This window comes from Bos javanicus, chromosome 21 (genome assembly GCF_032452875.1).
Source record: "Bos javanicus breed banteng chromosome 21, ARS-OSU_banteng_1.0, whole genome shotgun sequence".
Classification (NCBI taxonomy): Eukaryota; Metazoa; Chordata; class Mammalia; order Artiodactyla; family Bovidae; genus Bos; species Bos javanicus.
In genome coordinates, this window is record NC_083888.1 from 63,805,594 (window position 1) to 63,830,188 (window position 24,595).

Consider the following 24,595-nt stretch of genomic DNA (forward strand, 5'->3'; position numbering starts at 1 on the left):
CAAACCCTTCGAGGGGAGGAGGGCAGGGGTGAGAAATACGGGCAGCAGCCTCGCTGGGGCATGCGGGGGGCTGGGGTGGGGGGACCTCCTCCTTCTCATCAGCACCCCCGCCCCCCACCTCACCCAGAGGCATCTGCACACACCCTGCCACCCTCTCGCCAGCCACTGGATCCAGTTCCCCGTTTCCCACGGGACCTTCACCCTCATCAAGTCCCTGGGCTCTGCTCTCCTGCCCCCCCCATCACGCCCAGGGCTGACCCCCCAGGCCTCACAGTCTCTAGCGCCCTGTGTCTGCAGGCCAAGAGTGGAGGTGACCAGAACAGGGGACAGGCGGCCACTCCCTGATTAACCCCCCCAACCCCCACCCCTACCCTCGGCGGTCAGACAGACACCAGCCGCCCAGCTAAGCATGGTTCCCATGGCCTGGGGGAGCGCAGAGTAGGGAGAAGTGGGCAGGATCTCACTCGGGGACCTCGGGCACAGCCCTCTGTCTGAAACTGGGACAGTCACGCCCCATCACAGCCTGTCTAGGTCAACCCGCGGCATCAGAGCCCCAGGCACAGTGACCCTCCCTGGCCTGGCCAGGGGTCTGAGTGGAGGAGCCTCTACCAACAGCCCGCAAAAGAAAGAGGCCCCGCGCCTGCCCCCACCATTGGGATTTCTCTCCCCCCGGGCGCCCCTGCCTACCTCGGCAGAGTGGGGGGAAGGTCTCACCCCCAGCTCCACTTTAAAGCAAAACTCCCAAACCAAATTATTTTCTTGGGTAGATCTCCGTTGACAGCTGCAAAATCTCCAAGAGTGTGTTCTAAACCCAACACATGGACTGTCCACACCTGGGGCCACAGGCGTCTCCCCTGGGCCCTGGAGCCTTTCTCTACCCACCCCCCCCGCCTGCCTGGCGAGAGAAAGCCAAAGGACCAGGCATAAGGCCCAGCTGGCCCAACACACACACGTGTGGATGTGGACGTGGCCACAGGGCCGGGCACTGGAGCTCCAGCGCTCCCATGGGCCCCAGGGACCAGGAGGCAGATGCCTCCCTGTCCCCGCCTGCAGGCAGTCCAGATGCTGCCCTGGGCTGCAGCTCCCCTCGTCCACAGGGTCTCTGATCCAGGAACCAATGGGATCACAAGCCGCCCACATGCTGCTTGTGAAAACACTGGTTTGTACGTCTCCTCCCTCCCCCAGAGGATTCCCTGGGGAGGACGTGTATATGTGTGTGCAAGGGGGTGGGGAGATTTTAATTAGCAGCGTGCAATTTCCACCCCTGCCTTCAGTGATGGGTGTTGTGCATCAATATTTGCGAGCCCACAGCACTCGAGGAGCAAGCCACAAAGCTGGCGGGGAGAACGCACCAGCTTTCACGAGGGGCAATGCGCCTAATGACGCATCAAAATGAAGAAATGTAATTGCACTTAAATCCAAATTAAAAATCCTGCTATTTGCCCGCCGGTGCCCTGGAAGATGAAATCCCCGAGGGTTTCACTGCTGAGGGGGAGCGGTCTTCTAGGGTGACTGGGCGGGCAAGGGATGAGGCTCATTGCCGCTCCCCAGGAGAGGACCGCCCTGCCCCACCAGGCTCCCAAATGGGGTCCCTCAGGACATGGAGGGGTGGATCGAACACACAGAGCAGGAGCTGGAACAGGGTTGCCCGAATCCTTAAAAGAGACGGTAACGATCCCAGTGCTGAAATCCCCTTCTACATGGTCCCGCCCCCACTAAGGGCAGCGTGATGGTTCTGGATGGGGTTTGGGGGGCCAGGCCGGGTTGTGGGGGGCGCCCAGGAGGCTGCAGAGGTCTCCGTCTGGGGCCCTCAGCTCAGAGCCGGCCGCAGCAGGCAGCATGAACTCAGGCCACCCAGCTTCTCAGGGCCTCTGCGGAGCTGCAAGGAGGTTCCAGCAGCAGGAACGGGGGTCATCACCTTCCCAGGGAATCCTGCTTGCAAAGCTGGTGGGGGCGGGGGGGCGGCACCCCCTGGATCCTCCTGGGGAGGACCGTCAGGGGAGATGCTGAAGACAAATGGAACTCAGAGAAAAGGGGGCCACGTGCCCACCCCCGCCCCTCCACTCAGGCTCCTTTCTGGGCTCAAAGGCAGCTGCTCACCCCGCCCTCCTGCTCCCAAAGTGCTGGAGGCCCCTCGGGTGGGCCGCACGCTACCCCCAGATCTGGTCACTAAGCACTGACTGTGTACACACCTCAGCAAGGGGGGCACCCGACAGGTGAGGCGAGGCCTGCAGCTCTGGGGATGGGAGGTGAGAACTGACACGGGGGCGCCCGGGGTCCCCACCAGGCAGCCTGCCCGCAGGTGACCACTCAGATTCAGGGCCCCCGGGCCGATCTGCACGCAGCGACCAGGGGCAGGGCCCCTCAGAGGGAACCATCCCTCGGGCTGCCGGCCCTCACGGGGCAGGGCAGTGTCAGTGTCTCATGACAGGAACAAGGCTCTGATCCCAGGTGACAACAGCCCTGCTTTCCAGAATGGTAACCAAGGGCGGTAATGCCTGCCTCCCAGGGGCGGTAGGGCTGTCCTGCTCGGTGGGGCTGGGAGCCTATTGCTGGGCGCCGGTGGGCTCTTCTGACCACCAGGCACCCCTGGAGACCTCGCTCGAGGACCCGGGCCAGCCAGGACCCAGCACTAACTCCTGAGGTCTTGGCCAGCCAGCCCCTCGCCCCACCAGGCACTGCAGGTTCTCCTGCAAAGTGTGGATCACGACCTGTCCTCCTGCAGCGCCCCGCCCCCCGCCATGACCTCACACCCTGGGCAGATCGGATGAGAGGTGGGTGAGGGGGACCTGGGCGGAGTGTCACAGCAGGCCGCTGCCTGGAAACTCTAGGGTGTTGTTTTGTAAAGCTGGGAATTAACACCAGCTCAGAGAGGAGGCAAAGCCTAAGATGAATCTAAATGCCAGACCCTGGGTGGTGGTCAGCTCCCCGGGGAAGGGACAGGAAGGCCATCACACAGCACTGCAAGCCGCCCCCACCCCACACGCCACTGCACACCAGCCCTCCCCCTACCCCGGGCAGGGCTACCTGAAGCCAGCGACGGGGGCGGCCGTAGGGGCGGGGCAGCTGGAAGGGAAGAGAGCACGTGTCACCCCGCAAACGCCTCCCACCACCCTCAGCTCTGCCCTTCCCCCACCCCGGAGACTCCCACTGCCCCAAAGCCGCCAGGAGCTCGGCTGGGCTGGAGTGGGAGGCGGTCCCAGGGCCCAGGTGGGGTCCCCAAGGTGCCTCATCAGAGTCCCACGTTTTCAGAAACTCCGGATTCCACAAGGATGTGACCCAGCACATGGCCAGCCCCGGACTCCACGAGGCTGACACCAGAACCCAGGACACAGCTGCCCTCCTGGGAGGCACCCCAAGACCCCAGCCAGCCCTGGGGGAGGCCAGGGATCTGCCTCTGCTGTGTCCCCAGGGTGAAGGTCCCTCACGGGAACCTACAGGTCCTGCCGGCCAGATTTCCTTCCTTTTTCCCCCTTTTATTTTATAAGAACTCATCTGCAGGCCATTGAACAAAGGGCTGCAGGGTGACCCGGGCCCAGAGGGTTTCTCCGATCGGTGCTCAGATGAGGCACGTGGCATCCAGATGTGGCTAATGAATGGCTGGTATTTCTCATCCGCAGCTGGCACTGCCGTACTCCCCACGCAGCGTCGGCTCTCAACCTGGGATGTGAGTACGGCCCAGGACCATGGGGCCTGTGACCGACAGGTACCACAAGACCAGGTCTCAGCCACAATGACCACTGTCTGCTCCTGTGTCCCCTGGCACAATAAGGTGACTGAGGGGCGGGCCATGTGACCTCCACAGGGGGAAGACGAGGGCTTTGGAGGGCACGTGCTCAGCCGCATCTGACTCTTGGCAACCCTGTGGACTGTAGCCCTCCAGGCTCCTCTGTCCACGGGATTCTCCAGGCAAGAATACTGGAGTGGGTTGCCATTTTCTCCTCCAGGGGATCTTCTCCACCTAGGGATTGAACCCACATCTCCTGTGTCTCCTGCATTGCAGATGGATTCTTTACCACTGAGCCCCCTGGGAAGCCACTGGAGGGCACTGCTGCTGCTGCAGCTAAGTCGCTTCAGTCGTGTCCGACTCTGTGCAACCCCACAGATGGCCTCCCACCAGGCTCCCCCGTCCCTGGGACTCTCCAGGCAAGAACACTGGAGTGGGTTGCCATTTCCTTCTCCAATGCATGAAAGTGAAAAGTGAAAGTGAAGTCACTCACAGACGTTGCTAAATCCAAATCCCATCACAGGTGACAGATCTGAGCAGCTCCCCTGCCTCCTGGTCTCTTGCATGTCAAATGGGGTCCAGAAGACACTCAGCTGCTGAGTGACCCCCAGGCGAGGTCACAGTTGCTGACCTGCGACCCTTACCACCAGCCAGGCCTGGCCCTCACTGCCTTCCGTGATTCGCCCTTTAGTCCTGGGCAGCCACCGTTAGTGTCCTCATTTTATATTTGGGAAAATGGAAGCACAGAGAGGTTAAGCCACTGGCCCAGTGCCACCCACCCACCTTGAGGGATTTGAACCAGGCCCTCTGGCTCTAAAGTCCTGGGGTTACCCTCTAGCCAGGCTGAAGGCTATTGTCCACTGTCTCACAATGGACACAGGTTGAGCCTCAGGTACAGAGGTGAATTCCTAGTCTCTCCTCTTGCCCACGTCGCTAGACGGACCATCCATCGGATGATGGAAAGAGGGGGTGTTCTCCCTGGCTGAGAAAGAGGCTGGACTGGGTCTAAGATTCTGCTAAGGAACCAGTTTAAGCCCTCCGGAGACCATGTCACCCATGACAGAGGGGACAGGGAAGTGATGACCAACCACAGACATCAAACAAGGGGAGAGGGGATGGTCCAGAGCCCGGCAACAGAGCAGCACGTCACGGAGGATGCTGGCAAGCAGACACACTGTGAGCCCTGCACCTCCGGAGGGCTTGGGCAAGGGAACCACCAAACAGAACAAGCCCTGCCACCGGGGAGGCAGGTATCAGGAAGGAGGCGTCAGCCACAGGCTCGGACAGCAGAGGCCCGTTTCTCAGTGCCAAGGCCTGGATGCTTCAAAACTCAAAGTACAAAACAGAGCAAGCCGTTTCATCAGGCATCAAGCCCAGCTGAATGGGTGTAGTCTGCCAGACCCTGAAAAATCCCAGGCTCCCAAGACCAGGAAAAGGAGGGAAGGGCAGACACTTGCCCAGGGCACCCCAGGTTCCAGCCAGCGCTGCAGTGGGCACCCCGCCATCCCTGGGTTACGGGAGAAGAAACCGAGGCCCCGGGGCATAAGACACCCCACTTAAAGCCACACACACAGAGGGTGAGAGCTGGAGCAGGCATTGTCTGAACCCAGACTCCTCTGGGGCCCAAACCCGCTTTTTCTCTTACCATCAGGCCGACAGACCCACGGCGGCAGGTTGAACTGTGTCTCAATGAGATTTATACATGGCCCTGCTGACCCCACACCCCCCAGAATTATGAGACAATACATTCAATACATTTCAGTTGCTTAAGCGCCTTCTCCACCCTCCCACCCCCACCAAGTGTACGGCTCTTTTCTCGGGCAGCCCCAGCAAACCAAATCAATCACCCATCCCGGGAAATCCTCCTCCACACAGGCCTCAGTTTCCCCATCCCGGCTCGGTGTAAATCCTGGGGTCACTTCCAACGTGAGTGTTCAGCAACTCCGTGTGGCATGGCAGGACAGAACGAGCAGGCCCTGGGGCCAGGAGGCGCGGGCACCTGGAGCCTGTCCCAGCCCAGCTGCCAGCCTGGGCCACTGCCTCTGCACCCCCGGAGGGCCACCCGCTCCTGCCCAACCAGCTTCTTGCTCTTTTGTGAAGCTGGCTTCTGGACGCACGTGGAGCCTTCGCTGCTGATCAGCCCCGCAGGGAAGTGAACGGAGGGAACCACAGAGTGGCGTCAATGACAGCCACCCCCGGCCCGGCCCTGCCAGGCACGGAATCCATGGGGAGAATCATACCACGGACCCAGCTCCAGATGAATCATCGCAGGGGGAGCAGCTGCGCGGATGAAATTTTAGAGCTGACACGAGAAAGAAAATACGAACTGCAATACACTAATTTAGACTGTTGACACTCCAGTGCATTTTTAATTAAAGCTATTCTGGAGCTAAATAGAGGCAGTGGGGGGAGGGGGAGGGGTGGGCAGTGGGAAAGGGAACCCACGGAGGCCCTCTACCCCTCCCCCCAAACCCCAAAACCATATCATCTGAAGATAGTTAAAAGAATAATGTTGCTCTCTGCTGATTTTCACCAAAAGGCAGACTTTTCCGCTTTGCACAGGGCTGGAGGTTCCTGGGCAATTTTTATTTCACTGACAAGACTTAGGTGCCAGAATCATAAAATCTCACAAGCCAGAGCCCACGAGGCTGTGGCCAGATTCCCACCCATGGCAGCAGTCTCCTTCCTAAACCTGGTCATCCATCCTCCCATACTCCCACCCATCCACCCTTGATTACCAACAAAGATGATATACTCACTACCTTACGAAGCTGCTCTCCCTGGGTTAAGCAGATCTTCCTCACTCTGGGCAAGAACCAGTCTCCCCTCTGACCCAGAAGACTGGGTGGGATACAGCCAGGGCTCCCCAGATGCATTCACCAAGTCCAGCTGGGCACTGAGGATGTGACCGCTGAGGTCCTGCAGCCCGGTCCATGAGGAGCTGACACTCCAGCATAGGTGGGGGCCGAAATCCCCAAGGGAGGATCCCAAAACCCCTTCAGCAAGAGCAGCCCGGGGTGCAAAGAGAGCTCGGGGCAAGTGCTCACTGGCTAGTCTCTGAGTTCCCAGCACTTCTCCTGCACTAGCAAGAAGCTGAGCAAAAAGATGCTCTTATTCCCTAAAGCCCAATCTGATTGCCTGCAGCCAGCAAGCCTGGGCCCAGGTGAGAGGCCACTCCTCCACCTGAGGGATGGAAGTCTGTGTCCGGAGAGCCTGGCCCGAGCGTTGGCACAACTGGGGACAGAACCCCACTGCTGCTGCCTCCAGGGCAAGGCCCCCAGGGAGCAGGTCAGAGCAGGCTTGGCGGGGGAGGGCCCAGACAGAGACACCCCCTGCCCAGGTGGTGGCCATACCCGATGCTCCAGACACAGGGCCCCTGTCAACCTCCACCTCTGCCCATATGGGCAGGGGGCAAGTGGACACAGCCATGGTGGGGTGTTCCACAGGGAGGAGGAAGAGGAAGGGCTGCCACTCTGGGGCCTGAGCATGTGTAGGTTTTGAACAAGTCCAAGTCCCCAGTGGCTCAGTGGTAAAGAATCTGCCTACAATGCAGGAAATGCGGGTTCGATCCCTGGGTCGGGAAGATCCCCTAGAGAAGGAAATGGCAACCCACTCCAGTATTCTTGCCCAGAGAATCCCATGGACAGAGGAGCCTGGCGGGCTGCAGTCCCTGGGGTCACAAAAGAGTCAGACACGACTGAGCGACTAAATGACAACAAGGCCAAGCCCACCACGTGCAAGTGGGTGCATGTTCTCGATGGGACAGCGTGGCCTAGGAGAGCAGGGGCCACGGGGACACGTCTACCCTGGTCCTTGGAAACAGGACCACAAGCCACGGCTGGGCTGGACCATGGAACAACACTGCAAACAGCATCCGGAATTTGGGGTCCATGCTTTCAACCTGCTTCTCCCCAGAAACAGTGCGATTCTCCCCTCCTTGTTGGACAGGAACCAGCTCCAGAGCCAAGGCCCCGAAGTCCTGATGCTGCGCACCCCCTGGTCACCTCTGCCTACAGTTCCCGCAACCCCCCACCACACACCCTCCTTCGCAACCAGGACCAGCCCCCAGGGAGTGTTTGGATGTAGGGAGCCCCAGCTCACACCCAGGCGAGCCCCCAATCTCCCTGCCCTCACCAGGCCCGAAGAGCGTGCACACGTGGGGCCAAGCAGCCGACACCCGACACCCGACATCTGAAAACGGGCCTCGCAATCTGATGCCCGGCTGCACACCTGACACGGCGGCCATGGAGGAGCGAGGCCAGGGTGCGTGGACCACGTACTCCGCGGAGTCCTGCGGACCTAAGGGAACCTTCCAGCCACCCATGCAAGGGCGAGAGGTGGGACGGCATCCGTGGGGCTGCCCTCGGGGCTGTGAGCATCCCAGCAGCCACCCGGTGGGCAGTGGCACTGGTCGCCTAACAATGGGGCACAGCCACTGAGCCCTCCCTGGGGTCAGTTCCCAGAAATGCGCTCTGGGATCCAGGCTGGCCTCTTATGAGCCAGCAGGCGTGGCTGGGGAGATGCGAGTGCTAAGATGGAGTCAGGGCTGAGGACAAGCGGGAGAGAGGCTGGAGGGTCCACCCAGCCAGCTGCCCACCCCTGCACGGGGCACCCCGATTGATCAAGCTGACCACAGGCTCCCAACAGCTCTCCGCCCACAGTGGGGAGGGCCCCTCATCCTCGTCCGGGCAGTCAGGCCCCCTCCATGCTTCCAGCCGCCCGCAGCTGCCCTGCTCCATCTCCTCCCTGCCCCAACCTCATCACCCATCTCTGACCCACTGTCCCCGTGCTGCGGACGGGCTGGGGTCAGGCCTGGCCTCAGCTCTCTGTGGCCCTAGGTCAGGCAGGAGGGCAGAGGGCGGACCCCAGCCTGTAAAGAAACTGGCGCAGCAGGACCAGGGAAGTTTCCCTACAAGTCTGAGCGAGGGCGAGCCTGTCTGCCTCTTGGGCCTTGATGCACCCAGCAGAGGGGCAGAGCAGCCCACTTGTTCAGCAAGTGTGGGTTCCACAGCATCTCCGGGCCCCCGAGGAGCTCGCAGGACACCGAGGGGACAGACAGCGGATGGCCGAGATGGAGGGACGCCTGGAGGCTGTGGGTCCCTGAGCAGATGTCCCTGGAGGTGACTCTGGGTGGGAGTGGGGGGCAGGTGGGATGTTGGGGGCACAAAGTGGGAAGGGACCCGGAGGCCACCCGGGGCTGGTGGCGGGGGGTGGGCCCTGGAGCGGGGCCCACCGCGGCCCTCAGGGTGCAGCCAGCCTACCTGCGCCAGGAGCTTGTCACCCTCCAGCAGCTTCACCTTGGTCTCCAGCTGCCGCATGTAGGTGGACGAGGGATCTGAAAGACACAGGAGTCACGTCACCTGTTGGCAGACTGTCTCCAGCAGGAGGGCCCTCCCCTGCGTGCCCCCCGGGTGGGCCTTGGGGCCTGGTTTCCCCTGTCCACCCGCAGAACCGAGGGGAGGGGTGCTCTCACCAGCTTGTTCTGGGCTGATGCCTTCAGCCTCCTCAGGGCTTCAGGTCCAAAAGGAGGTCCCTGATGGCCCCCTCACCCCGGGGCAGACCCCCAGGGCCCGCAGTGCAGGGAGGCCCTCCCCCACGCAGTGGGGGCAACTGGGCTTCCCCTGGTCCGTCCCATCTGAACTTCAACAAACAACTGTAGGCGTAACCCAGCACCTTTCCTGTGGTCAGGGGCCGGACCAGAGACACCCCCAACCACACGCCCCCAGTTTCTAAACGCAGCAGGGGGGTAAAACCCACCCTCCCTTGACTCACTGAGCCTGCTGCTTCAGAAGCAGGAGAAAGTCCGCCACCCCAGCTCCCCACGGGGCTGGAAATGGGCTCAGAGGAGAAAAGTCCCTCCAGGCCAGGACAAGGGAGCTGGCAAGGAGAGGGGGCAGGCGGAAGGAGGCAGGACGCGGGCAGGGGAGGTCACAGCAGGGGCAGAGGGAGGAGGCTGGGCCGATGCCTCGGTGACAGTGTGGCCACCTCCCCAGGTCTGCGGGCACCTGGGAGGGGCCTGCCGCTTGCCTCTGAAGTCCCACGGCCGCCTGGCTCAGGAGCCAGCCAGGACCCTGCCCACCCTGGGCCAGCCTGCTGCTCCTGCCTTGCCCCCCCACAGCCCACGACAGGACTCAGGGTCTTCCTACCTCACACTGTGACCCTTCATCTCAGAAGACACCATTCCTTCGATGTAAGCCAGCTCCCTAACCCGCCCATAACAACGCCCCCCACAGGGCTTTTGATCTTCTTGGGCGGGGGGCAAAGGGGGCTTGGCTGTTGCCAGAGGACAAGCTGGGACCATCATGCAACCAAGGCAGCAGAGTCAGCATGACCCCAGAGGAGCCCCCAGCCCTGAGGGTCCCCGTGTGTGACATGGACATCACACCCCTTCCCCACGGAGCCTGTGGGCCGATGAGGAGCCCACTGGTGCCCTGTGAGGACGGGGCAGTGGGTGGCCGCCTCCCCAGGTAGCATGACCCCTCCCCTGCACTGGAGCTCGGCCCCGGCTCCACCAGCCTCTGCCCATCAGGAGCTCTGCCCTCTGAGATACCTGGGAGACACTTCCCCTGTAAGTGCCCGGCTGCCCCTTGACCTGCCTGCTGGGGGTCACTCTGTGCCCCGAGCACCTCAGAAGGACCTGGGAGGCTTGTGTGCCCAGCCCAGGACCAGACCCAGGAGACTGCGGCCCAGCCCTGGGCAGGAATGGGGGCAGCCCACCCCACCCCAGTTACACAGCCGACTCCTGCGCTTGCTGTCCACCAGTCACCTCTCAGGAATGTGCAGGCTTCTAGAGGAAGAAGGCCGCTCGCCCGCCAGCCTCCCACCCCCAGCTACATGGGGGACCCCGGCAGACACAGGGCAGCTCTGCAGGGAGCCCTGCGTGGTGGTCTCCAAGAGGTGAAGGGGCTTCTTCATACACACACGGGGCAGTGGCGGAGGGGGGCTGGACCTGGGGGGTGACTAAAGGCCCCCCACTAGGACGCGGCACCCAGGTCAGGGCTGGGTAGATCTCCCCTGCCTGAGCAGGGGGCCCTCGGCGGTCACTACAGTCCATGCCCTGTGCCATCCCCCGCCTCAGTTTACCCACCTGTCTGCCCAAACTGACCAGCAGCTCCCACATCCCGTCCACACCCACCCACACGCACCCACACCCACCCACACCTATGTACAGGCCTGACGGGAAGGGCCTTAGTGTTTGTGGTTTGCTGGGCCCTCTGAGCACCAAGTCGGAGATGGGGTGCAGCCTGGGCTCCCCAACACTTTGTGTCCCTCACGGGCTGCTGGCAGGAGGGTTCCCTGGAACACCACCTGGGAAAAAGACCCTCCCAGCTCCACGCAGATGGTGTTACAGTGACCAAAACTGAAACTGCTTGTTCAACAACAGCAGACAGTTCACACCCTTGTCATCATTCAAATGACGGTTGGGAGAGCTTCCCTCCTCAATGATACAGGAGAAAAAAAAAACAAAACACTTCAACGCCAGTGAAAAGAACTGGACGCAAAAGCACACATATAATTGCTGTTGTGTTTAAAAATATCTGTGTATTGAAATAAATCCAGGAAGGAGGCACACGGAAATACTGATCGCAGCGTTGCTCACTAGGGGACGGGTGATCTTTTATTTATTCACACCACTGCCTGTTAGTTTTCCAATAATCTGCTTTTAGAATAGGGAGAGATCTTTCTTTGTAAAAAAGGAGGAGAGATTAAATGATTCCCTCCCACATCACAAAGCCCCCTATTGATGTCAAGTGGGGCCCAGAGCATGGCCTGGAAAGTGGACCCCATTAACCCACCCTCTGCCCACGTCCCCCAGTTCTGGCCTGGGGGCCTTTCCTGAGCCCCAAGCCCAGCCCTGAGCCTGCCCAACCCTGCTCAGTTTAACAGCGATGAGGCCGCCTTCTCAAAATCCCAGATAAACCTCCCCTGTGCCACGGGACCCCTCCCCACTGTCTCTACCCTCAACTCCCCAAACCAGCCTGTGCGTGCTGCCTGGGGCCAGGGAGCCGGACATCTGGTCACCCGGGGGTCAGAGCAGGTGCCCTGTGGTGGGGAAGAATGACAGCCAGGTGGACCCTCAAGTAGTGGGGGGTGGTGGGAGAAGGGGATGGCAGAAAGGGCCTGGCTCCCTCATCCTCCCCAGCAGCCTTGGGCAACTGGGATCCCATGGGGCGCCTCCATGCCCCAGCCTCCAGGAGACAAGCGTGTAATTAAATTAATCCCAGGGTTTGCAGTAATGAGTGGAGCCAGCAGAAAGGGAAGCGTCATTTCCTGGCCTGATGGCTGGGCGGAGGGGGTGGGGGTGGGAGAGGGGTGTAAGGGGGGCGGTTGATTGCAGAAGGGATCCCCGAGCTGGGCTGGCCAAGGTATCCATCCCCTCAGACCTCCCCTGACTGGTCCAATTCTGGGGGACTCACAATCCACCTTCCATCCGAGGAGACAGGGAGCGCCCCCCGCAATGGTCTCACTCCCAGGAGCCTGAGTACCAGCTCTTTGTACACCCCTCCTCAAGGATCCTTGTTCCCGGGGTTGCGGCCCATGGGGCGGGGGGAGTCACGGAGCTGCAGGTCTCTGAGCCCCTCCCCGCCGGCGCCGGTCAGCTCCCCTCAGGAGCCCTGTGTCAGGTGTTGGCCCTGACCGTCAGGCCACCCTGCCCTCCCGGAAGCCGCCAGGTCACATCTCCCCTCCTGGCCCAGACCCCCGCCTGGCTAGGCAATGTCACTCCAGCCTCAGCATCAGTCCAAACTGCAAGAATTTGGGGGCCAGAGGCCATGTCCAATCACCCATCACCCCCTCCCCACCTAGCTCATAATGTTTAACAGGCCCTGGGGCCGCCTCCTCAAAGTCCTTGATAATCCTCACTGCTGGGCGCCCAGAAGGTCCTGGGAGACCTAAGGACTTAAGGAGAATTCATCCTTCCGAGTGGGTCAGACTGGTTTCCCCAGAGGAGTCGACCTTCTCAATCCTGTGAGCTCCCCTCAGCAGCAGCAACAATGACAGTCAGAAGCACCCAGCCTGTGACCGTGACATGGCACCCCCAGGCCACCCAGGGCAGAGCAATGCCAGCGGCCAAGGGCCAGTGTTCCCCGGACCTCAACCCGCAGCACTCATGTTGTCTCGCCATGAACTTTCGTCTTAGTTTGGATGAGACACAGATGCGTGGGCAAGCGGTTAGGTGGGGGGTGGGGGGGGCCTGGGAAGCTCAGGTTGGGGGCATGGGGAGGTGAGGGGGGACCAGAAGGAGCTGAGGACAGGGGGTGTCAACCCTCTGGGGAGCTCCGGGGGCCTCGGAGTCACTCGCCGAGCCAGGGGCTCGCTGACGGGAGCTGCTCCTAGCAGACAAAGGGTGTGCGTGCCCCAGGACTGCCCACCTGGATGGGGGACGGGACAAGCCCCCATGCAGAGCTGCAGGTGCCGGCAGGCAAAGCGGATGGTGGGCTCAGAAGCGGTAAGTGCCAGGGGGACCTGGGAGGGCTCCAACAGTGCCTGCCATGGTCAGGAGAAAGTTCGATTCTCCTTCTCTGCATGGGAGGAAGGGGATGGAGGCTGGGGGGCGGGCGCGTGACACAGCAACACGGGTGAGTCTGCAGCTGCCACTTCTCCCCGGGTCCCCACCAGCCCTGATCCCTGCCAGCCCACTCTCCTTGAGCAGGGGCCCCTAAGGGGCTGGGGACAGGCAGGCTTTGTGGCTGGTCGCTAGCAGGAGACGCAGCCATGCCTTGGGGCCCTCCGTGGGGGCTCACGCCCGGATGCCCTGCCCGGAGACGGCTGACGTGTCCACGTCTGATTCAATTCCGTTCTCCTCCCGCTTCATTAAGAAGGGGTCACTTGCGGCATCAGGGCTGGGGGCTCCATCGGGCCTGAAAGGTCTCATTAAGCCGAGGCCCTCTCACTGCTCCAGGTTCCCTCCCCCATCTGCCCCAGGGGATAAGAGCAGCTCCTAAAATCATCTCTGCCTTCCCGGGAGCCATTCTGGGCTTCTCTGCTTTCTCCCCCATCTCAGGACTCACCTCCAAGGGGGCAGGTGAGCACTACCCATGCCTGCGGCCACGGAAATCGGAACCAAGCAGGGCAGGCCCAGAAGACACCTCCGCTCTGCGCCACGGGGCTCAGTCTCCACGTGCGCCTCCCACCTGCCCAGGTGGTGGAGCTGTCGCCTCTGACAGGTGACCCCATGGGAGGTATCCCCCGCCCCCAGCAAGGCACAGGCTACAGCAACGCACCGAGCCACACAGGCAAGGGCCACCAGGAGCACCACCCCCAGCGGGCTCCGACCAGCTCCAGCAACAGGGGCTATGCTCTGAATGCTTGTGTCTGCCCCCACTGGAAAATCCACATGTTGAAACCTAACACCCAACAAGACGGTGCTAAGAAGCAGGGCCTTCGGGAGGTGATTAGGTCAGGAGGGTGGAGCCCCCATGAGTGCAATTAGTGCCCTAATAAAAGAGACCCCAGAGAACCCCTTTGCCCCTGCCTTGTGACAACACAGCAGGGAGAAGGCCATCTATGAACCAGGAAGTAGCCCTCCCCAGACACCGAATCTGCTGGCACTTTGACCTTGGGCTCCCAGCCTCCAGATGGAGGAACTCCTGTTGTTTATAAGCCACCCAGAGCAGCTGGAGCAGACTCAGACAGACACAGAGCAAGGCGCACTTGCCTGCAGACTGGGCTTGGCAGGCCCTAGGATGACGTTCCCATTGCCTTCACCTCTAATGAAAGAGCCATGCAGGTCCACCCCCCACCCCTCTAAACCACCCCCCACCACCACAAGGACACTAATCCAGCTGAGCCCAGGGACCATCCTGTGTCCTGAAAGGACTTAAAGGGTGTTCCAATCCCAGACCCACCTACTCCCGACCCTGGGCAATCCCAAAGGTCACCAGAGCACTGCGTTCTCACAGAGCAGACAGTCCCCAAATCCAGGACCGGAAAGGTGAGTCACCAACTTCATGACAGTCCAGGCTGCCATGAGCTCCAGGCTGCCAGCGGGGAGTGAGCTCCCCACTGCTAACGGGAAGCAAGCAGAGCCTGAAGCCTGGACAGAAGCCCTGGTAACACTGAGGTTTCTCCATGAAGCTGGGAGGAAAGGCATGGGGAGCACTCACTCTGCTCCCATCTAGTCCCCCCCAGGGACCCCGCCAGGTGGGCGGCAGAAAGCCCAACCTACAGAGAAGGAAAAAAACACTCAGCAAGTGTGACCCTGGGTCCACCCAAGGTCACAGGGCCAGATGCTGGCAGGACCAGCAGTCAGCAGGCTTGTCCCAGGGCATGGTCCCCTTCTGCGAGGGGTTCCCAGCCTAAGGAAGGAGCTGCAGGAATAACCATGTCTGCTGAAGGGCAAAGGGTAGAGTGAAGAGGCTCACCCTGGGATGACAGGGCACAGAGAGAGCAAGGATGTGCTGACAGGGAGAAATCAGGGAGTCCTGCCTGAAGGAGGCGGCATCTGAGCTGAGCACTGAAGAGCAAGCAGGACGCTGACCCGCAGGCAAGTGGGGCAGGGATGGAAGGCAAGTCCCAGCTGAGGGTGCAGAGTGAGCAAAGGCAGGGAGGTGGGTCAGGCAGGTTCAGGAGCACCTGGGCCGGTGCCCACTGGCATCTGTCTCCTGGCACCCAGTGTTGCCCCAGGAGGTGCGGGCTGAATGTGAGACAGGCATTATTTATGGATGAAGGCAAGAGGCTGCAGCAGGGATATCAGAGGAACATCAGGTTCCTGTGAGGACGCCGCTTGGCAGGGGCAGCGCTGAGCAGGGCAGGCTGCCTCGGCACCTCCCTCCTCCGGCAGGGCCAGCCCACCTGAGTTGCCCACAGTGGGTCCGCAGGGCGTGCAGGCCAAGGCAGCTGACTTCCAGAGCCTCGGGTGTGAGAAAGACCTCTCCCGTCCACACAGAACAAACGAGAACACAAATTTTACTAAGCACTGACTGTATGCCTGGAGTAGGGAAGTGGAAACCCACTATAGTATTCTTGCCTAGAAAGTCCCAAGGACAGGTGAGCCTGGCGGGCTACAGTCCACGGGGTCGCAAAGAGTCAGACAGGACCGAGCTCATACACTACTGTCTGTCAGCAGGCCCTGAGCAAAAGCCCAATCCTTCCGGCACCCCTGTGACCCCTGCACACCATCCCTGTTTACTGCAGAGGGACTGAGACCCAGAGAGTCCAGAGTCACACGGCGAGAACACGGCAGGGTTGGGATGTGAACCCAGCTTTGTCTACAGCCAAGGCTCTTTCCGCCCTCCCTCGAAGCGCCCTCAGCAGCCCTGGGGCCACACGATCACCCTGGGCCTCTCAGAACGTCACGGCCATGGGAAGTAGCGCTGCTCAGCCGCAGCCCCGGCCCGGTCAGGGGAACAGCGATTTTCACCCACTCCCCAGATGGAGAAACCAAGATGCAGAGGGTCCCAGGAACCGGTCCCGTCACAGAGCTCATAAAAGCAGGCCTGCAACTTGAGATGTGCGTGCGTACATGTGTGTGAGTGTGTGTGAGCGTGTGTGTCCATCCCCAAACCTGGTGCTCTTCCAGGCCACCCATCAAGGCACACAGGGCAAGGCCGGGAAGGCCCACGGCTCCCCTTCCCTCCCCTCCCCTCCCTGAGCACACATTCTCACCGTGGGGCAGCTCTGGAAACTCTCCGCCTCCAAGGCAGGGCCCAGGCCCCAGGGAGCTCCACCCTGGACAGCGTTCTCCTGGCTCTCTCTCCCCTCGGACTCCCCTCCGCCAAGAGCACCTGCCGGCCCCCAGGCTTTGGACCTCACGGGGTCACGAGGCTCCGAAAGGCTGGCACCCAGCCCCTCCCCGGCTCCCCCATCCATGCCCTGAGACAGCGGGCCCTGGAAACCTCAGATCCCACCTCTCCAGCTCAAACGACCCAGCCGTGCCCCACCTTCCTCAACCGGATCCTGCGGAGGCAAGAAAATGAATGGGCACAGAGAAATGAACACCTCACAGATGAAAACTGAGACCTCCCCACGCCAGCCGCTCACCCTCTCCCGACGAGGCACATGGCTGCCCCTGGCGGCCCCCTGCCCCTCCGTGTACCATGCGCACGGCTCCGGGGACCCACAGGTTGGTGCTCTGCCCTCCTGGGGCCACTCGGTGTTTAATTCAACCCACCTGGAAATCCGGAGGGACCGGCCCAGCAAACTCAGAACCTGCCCAGGTCTGGATCCACCTGCAGCTGCAGGTGTTCTCAAGCCAAAAACTCAAACTCATTTTCTCCATCTACTGCTTAGGAAGCCTGACAAGCCAGACTGAAACCAAGGGAAAAGAGGGAAAAAGAGACTTTTTTCCCCACACCTTCAGTTTTCCCTGCTGACTCAGAGGGTAAAGCGTCTGCCTGCAACGTGGGAGATCCAGGTTCGATCCCCATGTAGGGAAGATCCCCTGGAGAAGGAAACGGCAACCCACTCCAGTACTATTGCCTGGAGAATCTCATGGACGGAGGAGCCTGGTAAGCCACAGTCCATGGGGTCGCAAAGAGTCGCACACGACTGAGCAACTTCACTTCAGTTTGCAGGCCCAGAAATTAGCCTGTGTGCTTAGGTGCCAGGGCAGGTGTTGGCCTGTTAATGTCTCCTCCCCAGCCAACCCCGATTTCGCTCTGAATGATTCGGAATCAGTGGCAGAGGCTGAACAGACCAGCGAGAGGCCCCTCAGAAGGGGGAACACACAGAAGCCAAGTCACACCTGGCCTGTGTCTCCGCCACGGCACCTGGCTCCCCGGGGACCTTTTAACATTTGATCTCTTCTCCCCTGAAACCCACTAAACTGGACTCCAGCGAAGGGGCCTGGATGTCCACACACAATTCAGACGTCCTCCAGGTGATTCTAACGTGCACATGGGCTGGGGACCCCCGATCTATGCTGAGCAATGACTGTTCAAATGGTCCCCTTCTCGGGCTCCTTCCCCGAGGGACTCCATGCCGCCTGGCCCTGACTATTCCTTGGGGCTAAACTCCTGTAACACAGCTGTACTACAGGGACCCCGATGAGACCAAAACATGCGGATGTCTAAAAGCGCTGGGAGGAGGGGCAGGTCACGGACCCCAGAACGTATCGACCAAACCCTCTGGCAGCCACAGGGGAGACCTTGCAGGTTTGAGCAGGAAAGAGAGTTCGCTTTCCTGGCTAGGTATCAGGTATGTGTCTACCAAGCAGTCTTCTTGGAAGAAGAGCTATGACCAACCTAGACAGCATATTAAAAAGCAGAGGCATTACTTCACCAACAAAGGTCCGTCTAGTCAAAGCTATGGTTTTTCCAGTAGTCATGAACGGATGTGAGAGTTGAACTATAAAGAAAGCTGGGTGCCGAATAATTGATGCTTTTGAACTGTGATGTTGGAGAAGACTCTTGAGAGTCCCTTGGATTGCAAGGAGATCAAACCAGTCAATCCTAAAGGAAATCAATCCTGAGTATTTATTGGAAGGACTGATGCTGAAGCTCAAGCTCCAATACTTTGGCCACCTGATACAAAGAACTGACTCCTTGGGAAAGACCCTGATGCTGGAAAGATTGAAGGAGAGAGGAGAAGGGGACGACAGAGGATGAGATGGTTGGATGGCATCACTGATTTGATGGACGTGAGTTTGAGCAAGCTCCGGGAGTTGGTGATGGACAGGGAAGCCTGGCGTGCTGCAGTCCATGGGGTCCCAAAGAGTCGGACACAACTGAGTGACTGACCTGAAATGAACCAAGCATGAAAAGCTGGTGGGGCCAGAATGGGGCCAACTGGCCAGCAGAGGTGGCTGGAGGGAGAGGGCAGGACACCAGGGCACATTCCAGCCGTGGGCAGGGGCAGGAGATGTGGGGAGAGGCGTGGCAGGTGAAGCAGGGAAAATCTGGGCGTGGCTGGCTCCTCAGACCCAGGGATCCCCATTCCAGATACAGGGGAGCGGCTGGAGGTACAGCCAGCAGCTCTGATGTCAGACACCTCAGTAAGAACCCCGACCGGTGGGTGAGCTGCAGAGGTGGGCTCAAGGCCTTGGGAGCAAGAAAAAGAGGGGGCTCCAGGCAGCGAGCTCTGGAGACAGCATCACATCTGGACAGAGTTTTGCCGATTCCATAAAAACAGGAATGAGTCAGGCTCCCCTGGTGGCTCAGATGGTAAAGAATCTGCCTGCCAATGCAGGGTACCTGGATTCGATCCCTGGGTCAGGAAGATCCCCTGGAGGAGGGCATGGCAGCCCATTCCAGTATTCTTGCCTGGAGAATCCCGTGGACCGAGAAGCCTGGTGAGCAACCATCCAGGGGGCCGCAAAGAGTCAGACACAACTTAACAACTAAACAAAAACAACTTTGGAAAACCTCACAAACACCCACAGCAAAGGGCCTCCTCTGCTGCTGCCCCCAACCCTTGGGAGCAGCCCAGTGGCGGCAGGTCAGAGCCTGCAGGGAGAGGACGGGCCCACCGGGATGGGAGGCTGACAGCAGCGGGAAGCCACCCTCCTGCAGGCAGTTCAGGGACAAGGGTGGGTCCCCTCTCTGCCCCCCACCATGCTGTGACCTTGAACAAGCCCCTTCCCCTGCCCAGGCCCACAGAGGTGTGGGTAGGAGGCCCAGGTGACCCAGAGGGCTGAGGGCAGGACCGGGAAGTGATTCAGAGCCCCTGCAGGGCAGCACCCCTGCAATTAGGCAGAGCAGTGAGGACCCGCCTGTTAAAATGACACAAACTCGGCGTGGGGACAGCAAACCGCCCTTCCCACTTGATAGGACACCCACAGCAGATGGCTGGTGACCGAAGGATCATGGAGAAGCCTGACTTCTGCGTGCCTCCCCCGAGGTCCGAGGGAGGGCGCACCCTTCTAGCCGGTGAAGGACCAACTCCTTTCGTGGCCAGCGTACGTCGCAAGAGGAGCAAACCGGTGAAGGGTCCCAGCTCCACCCTCGAGCCTCTGTAACCCCAAGCGATATGATAAAGATATCAGCCTGCACTTACGAACTGGACTTGGCAGACCGCTGTCCACCCAAAAATGCCCACTCTGGCCTCTGGAACCTATGAATATGTGACCTTACACAGTCAAAGAGACTTTGATGAAGTGATTAAGGTCATGGCAGTCAAGAGGGGGGACCAGCCCGGATGATGCAGGGGAGCCCAACCTAGTCTCATGAGAGTGTGAAAAACAGAGGGCCGTTCCTGGATGTGGTCAGAGGGACGTGTGAAGTGAGGAATGGTCAGAAATGAGCACTACTGCTGGCTCTGAAGACAGGGATGGGCCACGAGCCAAGGAATGCAGGTGGCATCTAGAAGTTGGAACAGGCGGGTTTCCCCGTCAGGCCTGCTGACACCTGGACTTTAGCACTGCTGACCCCCAGGGCTATAAGAGGACCCATCTGTGCTGTGTACACCGCCCCAAGGTTGTCATCTGTGACGGCAGCCGTGGGAATAAAAGCTGTGGCTGTGTGGCTTCGGGTGACATGCCCAGCCACTCTGGTCTCCGTTTCATTTTAAAATGAGATGAGAGACCAGCCTTGGGAGGCTGCCATGAGGACTAAGCAAGCTGAGAAAGGTAGCAAGTGGCTCCGGAAGCCCCCGGCTCAGTGCCTGGTACACTTAGTAGATGCTCAGTTAAAACCCAGCCCCATCCTCTCCCCTGCCCACGTCCCAGCGGCATGACCTTGATGGGAAAGAGTGGTGAGTGGAGGCTTCCACGCTGCCAGCCAAGGGCACCCCGCCTCTGAGCTGTGCCACCAGCACCAAGTCACCATGGAGACGGCGGCATCCGGCCACAGACACCTCCACTGCATGACTGCCCACCTGGGGCCTGGCCCACCTGAGCCCCCTGCATCTGCCTCGCCTTCACATTTAGCGAGGCTGATGCATCACCACCAGCTTGTAAAAGTGGGGTATGAATCCAATTTAGGACCGTCACACCCAGAGATTATTTGAAGCAAGGGTGGTACTGTTTGTTCATAAAACAAATGCCCCTTTCTCTATTTTAAGTTGAGATTCTTGCAGAACGTGGAGCGTATGGACCACTGAGCTGGCTGTGATGGAGAAACAAACCGCAGCTGGTTCCATAAACCGCAGGGAAGACCTCCCCGCCATAAACAGAGTCCCGGCACCAGTGAGTGTCCTATGTGCATGGACCCCTGGGGCTGCACAGACCCCAGCGCCCAGCCCCGTGTTCACGGATGCATAGCAGGTGGCCTACAGGGAGTGGGGAAGGAAAGCGCGAGCAGGTGAGCCTGAGTCCAGGCTCAGCCCTGACTGCCTAGCAAACTGCACCCCCGGCCCAGTCCAATGCCCCAGGAAACCGGGTTCAAGAGGCAGCCCAAGCCAAACCCAGGCAGAAAGGCAGGTCCAGGAAAGAAGAAAGAAACGTGGCGAGAGAAGAAATGACCCAAGCCGACACTCACCAGACCCCAGGCCCTCATGGCAACGACAGCCAGGCTGAGCAAGGCCAGGGAGGATGTGTTTACAGGTCACCTGGAGCTCTGATTCGAAGGCTGCAAGGATGGGGTCAAACCCTGAAGCTGGGGGTCCAGGCATGAGGCTCAGGGAGAGGAAGGACGAAGCTCCTCCCGGGCAGGGGAGCCTGTACCCCGGACAATCCCATGCTACATGGATGGAGGGGTCTCCTGCAGCACCTAGGGGGGACGGGCAGGAGCCGGCTACCGCCTGGTGGGGCTATGATTTTGCTGCATGACTCAGCTCCTCTGAGGAAGCTCACAGACCTGCACGTCCACCCTGGGTCATCGTGTGGGCCTTCACGAGGCATGGAGTGCCCCAGGCAGGCCCTGGGCTACAGCTGGCAGGGAGGAGGCACACACAGCCACATCCCTGCCACGCTGCGAGGAGCGCCGGGGCGTGGGGTCTGGGCTGGCTGCATTTGCCAGGCAAGCCATCCCCGCCCATCCCACAATGCATACCATGGAGACAGACCAGGCTCCCAGGGTCCCCCAAAAGGCCGCACAAGACCCTGGCAGAGAGGGGCTACAACCCTGCAGGCGCTGGTGCTGACAAGGGTGCCCCGGGTTGTGGGGATTCACCTGGCCCTGCCAGCCTCCCCAGGTGCCTCCCCATCCTGTCATCAGCTCTCTGAACAACCCTCTGGCCCAGGCTGCCTTTCACTCGGTCAACGGAGCTGGAATTGCCCTTTGGACCCTCCGCTCTCCCCACAAGGGAGGGGGTGCATGAGCTTCCAGGATTCAAAGGTCACCCACTCACCTTGGGCAGGGCCCAGAAACCCTTCCCTTCCCACCGCGACCTCAGTGGGTGGGTCCAAATAGGACTGGCGAGCCAGGCCTCCATGGCGCCTCTAGTCAAGGCTCAGCTGCCAGGGAGACCCCAGCGCCTGCCCATTCTGGCAGGGGAGGTCCTTCCCCAGGGCGCCTCTGGAGTGCACCGACCCTCTGCACGTTTCTGGGTAGAGAAGGTGGCTAACCCTCACATCCCGTACGCTACACAGAGCAGGAACCCTCAGCCCTCTCCCCGGCATCAAACACCCGCCCTGGGCAGAGAGGGGACCAGTCATAGCAAAGGGTCACCAAGCAGCAAGGGAGCAGAGTCCAGGCATCAGGGCCCGGGGCCCTCCACCACTCGCGGTGTGACCCTGGGCAGGTCGCCTGCCTTCTCTGGGCCCCGGAACACCTTTTTCTGTACGACGAGGAAGTTGAAGGCCTCTGGGGGCCCTTCTGGCACGGTGGGCACAGGTGGGCACAGCGGGGGCAGGCCCATCACTGCAAGCAGCACCCCTGCCCACGTGGCTGTTTCTTTAAGAAAGAGACGAACGTGGAGAGACCCGAAGGTCAGGAGAGCCGGTGCCAAGATGAGGTCAGCGTTACCAACGAGAACAAACAGGCCTCGGCAGCAGCGGAGGAAGGGCCCTGCTGGAGAGGTGCCGGGGCAGCGGGAGGTGGGCGGGGCCAAGGCGCCACCCTCCGCGTCGTCACGCCCACAGGTGACAGGTGACAGCCAGGAGCTGCCCCACAGCCAGCGCTCAGTCTCAGCAGGGAGCCAGCACAAAGCCTGGAAAGGGGACCCCCAAGGGAGCAAAAGGGCCTTGCAGGTCAGCCTTTCCCAGCCCCTCTTCCTAACATCAGGGTTTACTGGGGGACCCCAAGAAACTCCCTAACTTGCCCGAGGTCATGGGCCCTTCTGGCCCCACTGTGGGCACACACATCAAAGTCCACCTCCCTCCTTCTCCTCCCTGGCATCTAGCCAGCTGTTTGTCCCGGGCAAGGTGACAATGACAATAACAGAGAAAGCCAGGGGTCACAATCACATTGGATAAAATAAGGATCCACACCGATAAAAACACATCCACACACACAGGCTGCTGAGCGAGAAGGGGAAGCCCTCCCTCCCTCGCGCCCCCGCCCCCGGCAGAATTCCAGCTGCTGAGTGCAGGTACACGGAGGAAGTTATGAAAAGTCACCACCACCACGGCCAGTGGATGCCAGGCTCTCAAGGGTGAGCATCCGGTGAGCACCAAGACACCAGTGTGTCCTCAAAGTGCTTCCCACAGGTGGTTTATTAATCATGGAATTCCATGTACTGACCGCACAGTGGGCTGACCGTGGGAAACCTCCTGACCCCACGGAGGGAAGTCTGCTCCCCAGATGAGCCGTACCAGGTGCCCCCGGTGGGACGGGCTGACGACATGGCGTTCCCTTGGGGCCATTCCTGCCCCAGACACACAGCCTGGAATCCAATCGTGAGCCAAGCACGCGGCTGCTCCCTGCTCTTCAAAACAACCGTGAACCATCAAAGGAAGACGGAGGAAAGTTTCCCAAGGAAGGACGACCAAGGAGAGGGTGTGACCCTGCACGGGGCCCCCGATCAGAAAGCAGTTGCACAAGAGACTTGCCTGGTGGCCCAGTGATCGAATCAGTGGAGGGGAGACAGGATCAATCCCCGGTTGGGGAACCAAGCTCTCAAGTGCCTTGGAGCTCCTGAGCCCAGGAGCTCTGGAGACCACATGCCACGCCTAGAGACCCCATATCGCAATTAAGACCTGAGGCAGCCAAATAAATAAATACTTTTTTAAGAAAGAAAGCAGCTGCTATAAAGTGCCGGGCTGTGCAGAGGGCCGGCTTCCATCCCCAGGCACTGTCACCATACGGTCACCACCTAAGGGAAAGTCCTCGTTCCCAGAAAACGCGGGCTGAAGGTGTGTGTTAACCCCGACTCCTCTTAAACGGTTCGGGGGAAAAAAACAGCCCACGTGCAGAGAAGGAATGAGCAAGGGATGGACAGCCCTGGGAAACGAACGCACCTGCTCTTGGGGACGTTTAAGGGCAAGAATGGGAAAAGCCAAGGAATTCCAGCCACACAGAGTCACCTCCCACGAGGGCCATCCTGAGCGCCACCTTGCCATGCTGTCTGGAGTATCACCACGAGGGGACCTAGAGTCCCACCACGGCCCCCAAACCAACACCCCTCCTCCCAGGCAGAGGCCGTTGCTGTTGTTCAGTCGCTCAGTCGTATCCGACTGTGCAACTCCATGGACTGCAGCACGCCAGGCTTCCTTGTCCTTCACCGTCTCCTGGAGCTCGCTCAAACTCATGCCCATTGGGTCAGCAGAGGCTGACCACTAACCTAAAGCACCCCCATGCAGGAAACAATCTGTGTTTCTCCAACAACAGAGCAACAGTCACGTAAATTCTGGTTAACTCACTTGAAGGGACGTCATACAGTCACTAACGAGGTTTAGAAAGACCGAGAGGAAGACGGCGTCTGTGCAATGTTGAGTGAAAAAAGCCAGATTCCACATTAAACCCCCAGCAAGATAACCAGCCACCAAAATACGCCTGCTCCAGGGAGAAAGTAAACACTCTTATGTTTTTATGAACAAAACAGGCTTATGTCAACGGCGCATTGCAGGGCAGAAGGACCCTTCAGAGCAGGGTCGGAGGTGGGAGGGGGTAC

General features: G+C 60.2%; 1 protein-coding gene across 3 annotated transcripts in view; it reads right to left on the reverse strand.

Annotated features, from left to right (window-relative positions):
• CCDC85C (coiled-coil domain containing 85C) overlaps positions 1–24,595 on the reverse strand; it is a 78,151-nt gene that overhangs the window by 9,995 nt on the left and 43,561 nt on the right. For 2 of the 3 annotated variants that reach the window (XM_061395301.1, XM_061395300.1), the window contains exon 2: positions 8,989–9,062. In XM_061395301.1, coding sequence (XP_061251285.1) covers positions 8,989–9,062 — 74 coding nt within the window. Of the gene's footprint in view, positions 1–3,027; positions 3,067–8,988; positions 9,063–24,595 lie in introns of all 3 variants that reach the window. The other variant, XM_061395299.1, reaches the window with a different exon arrangement.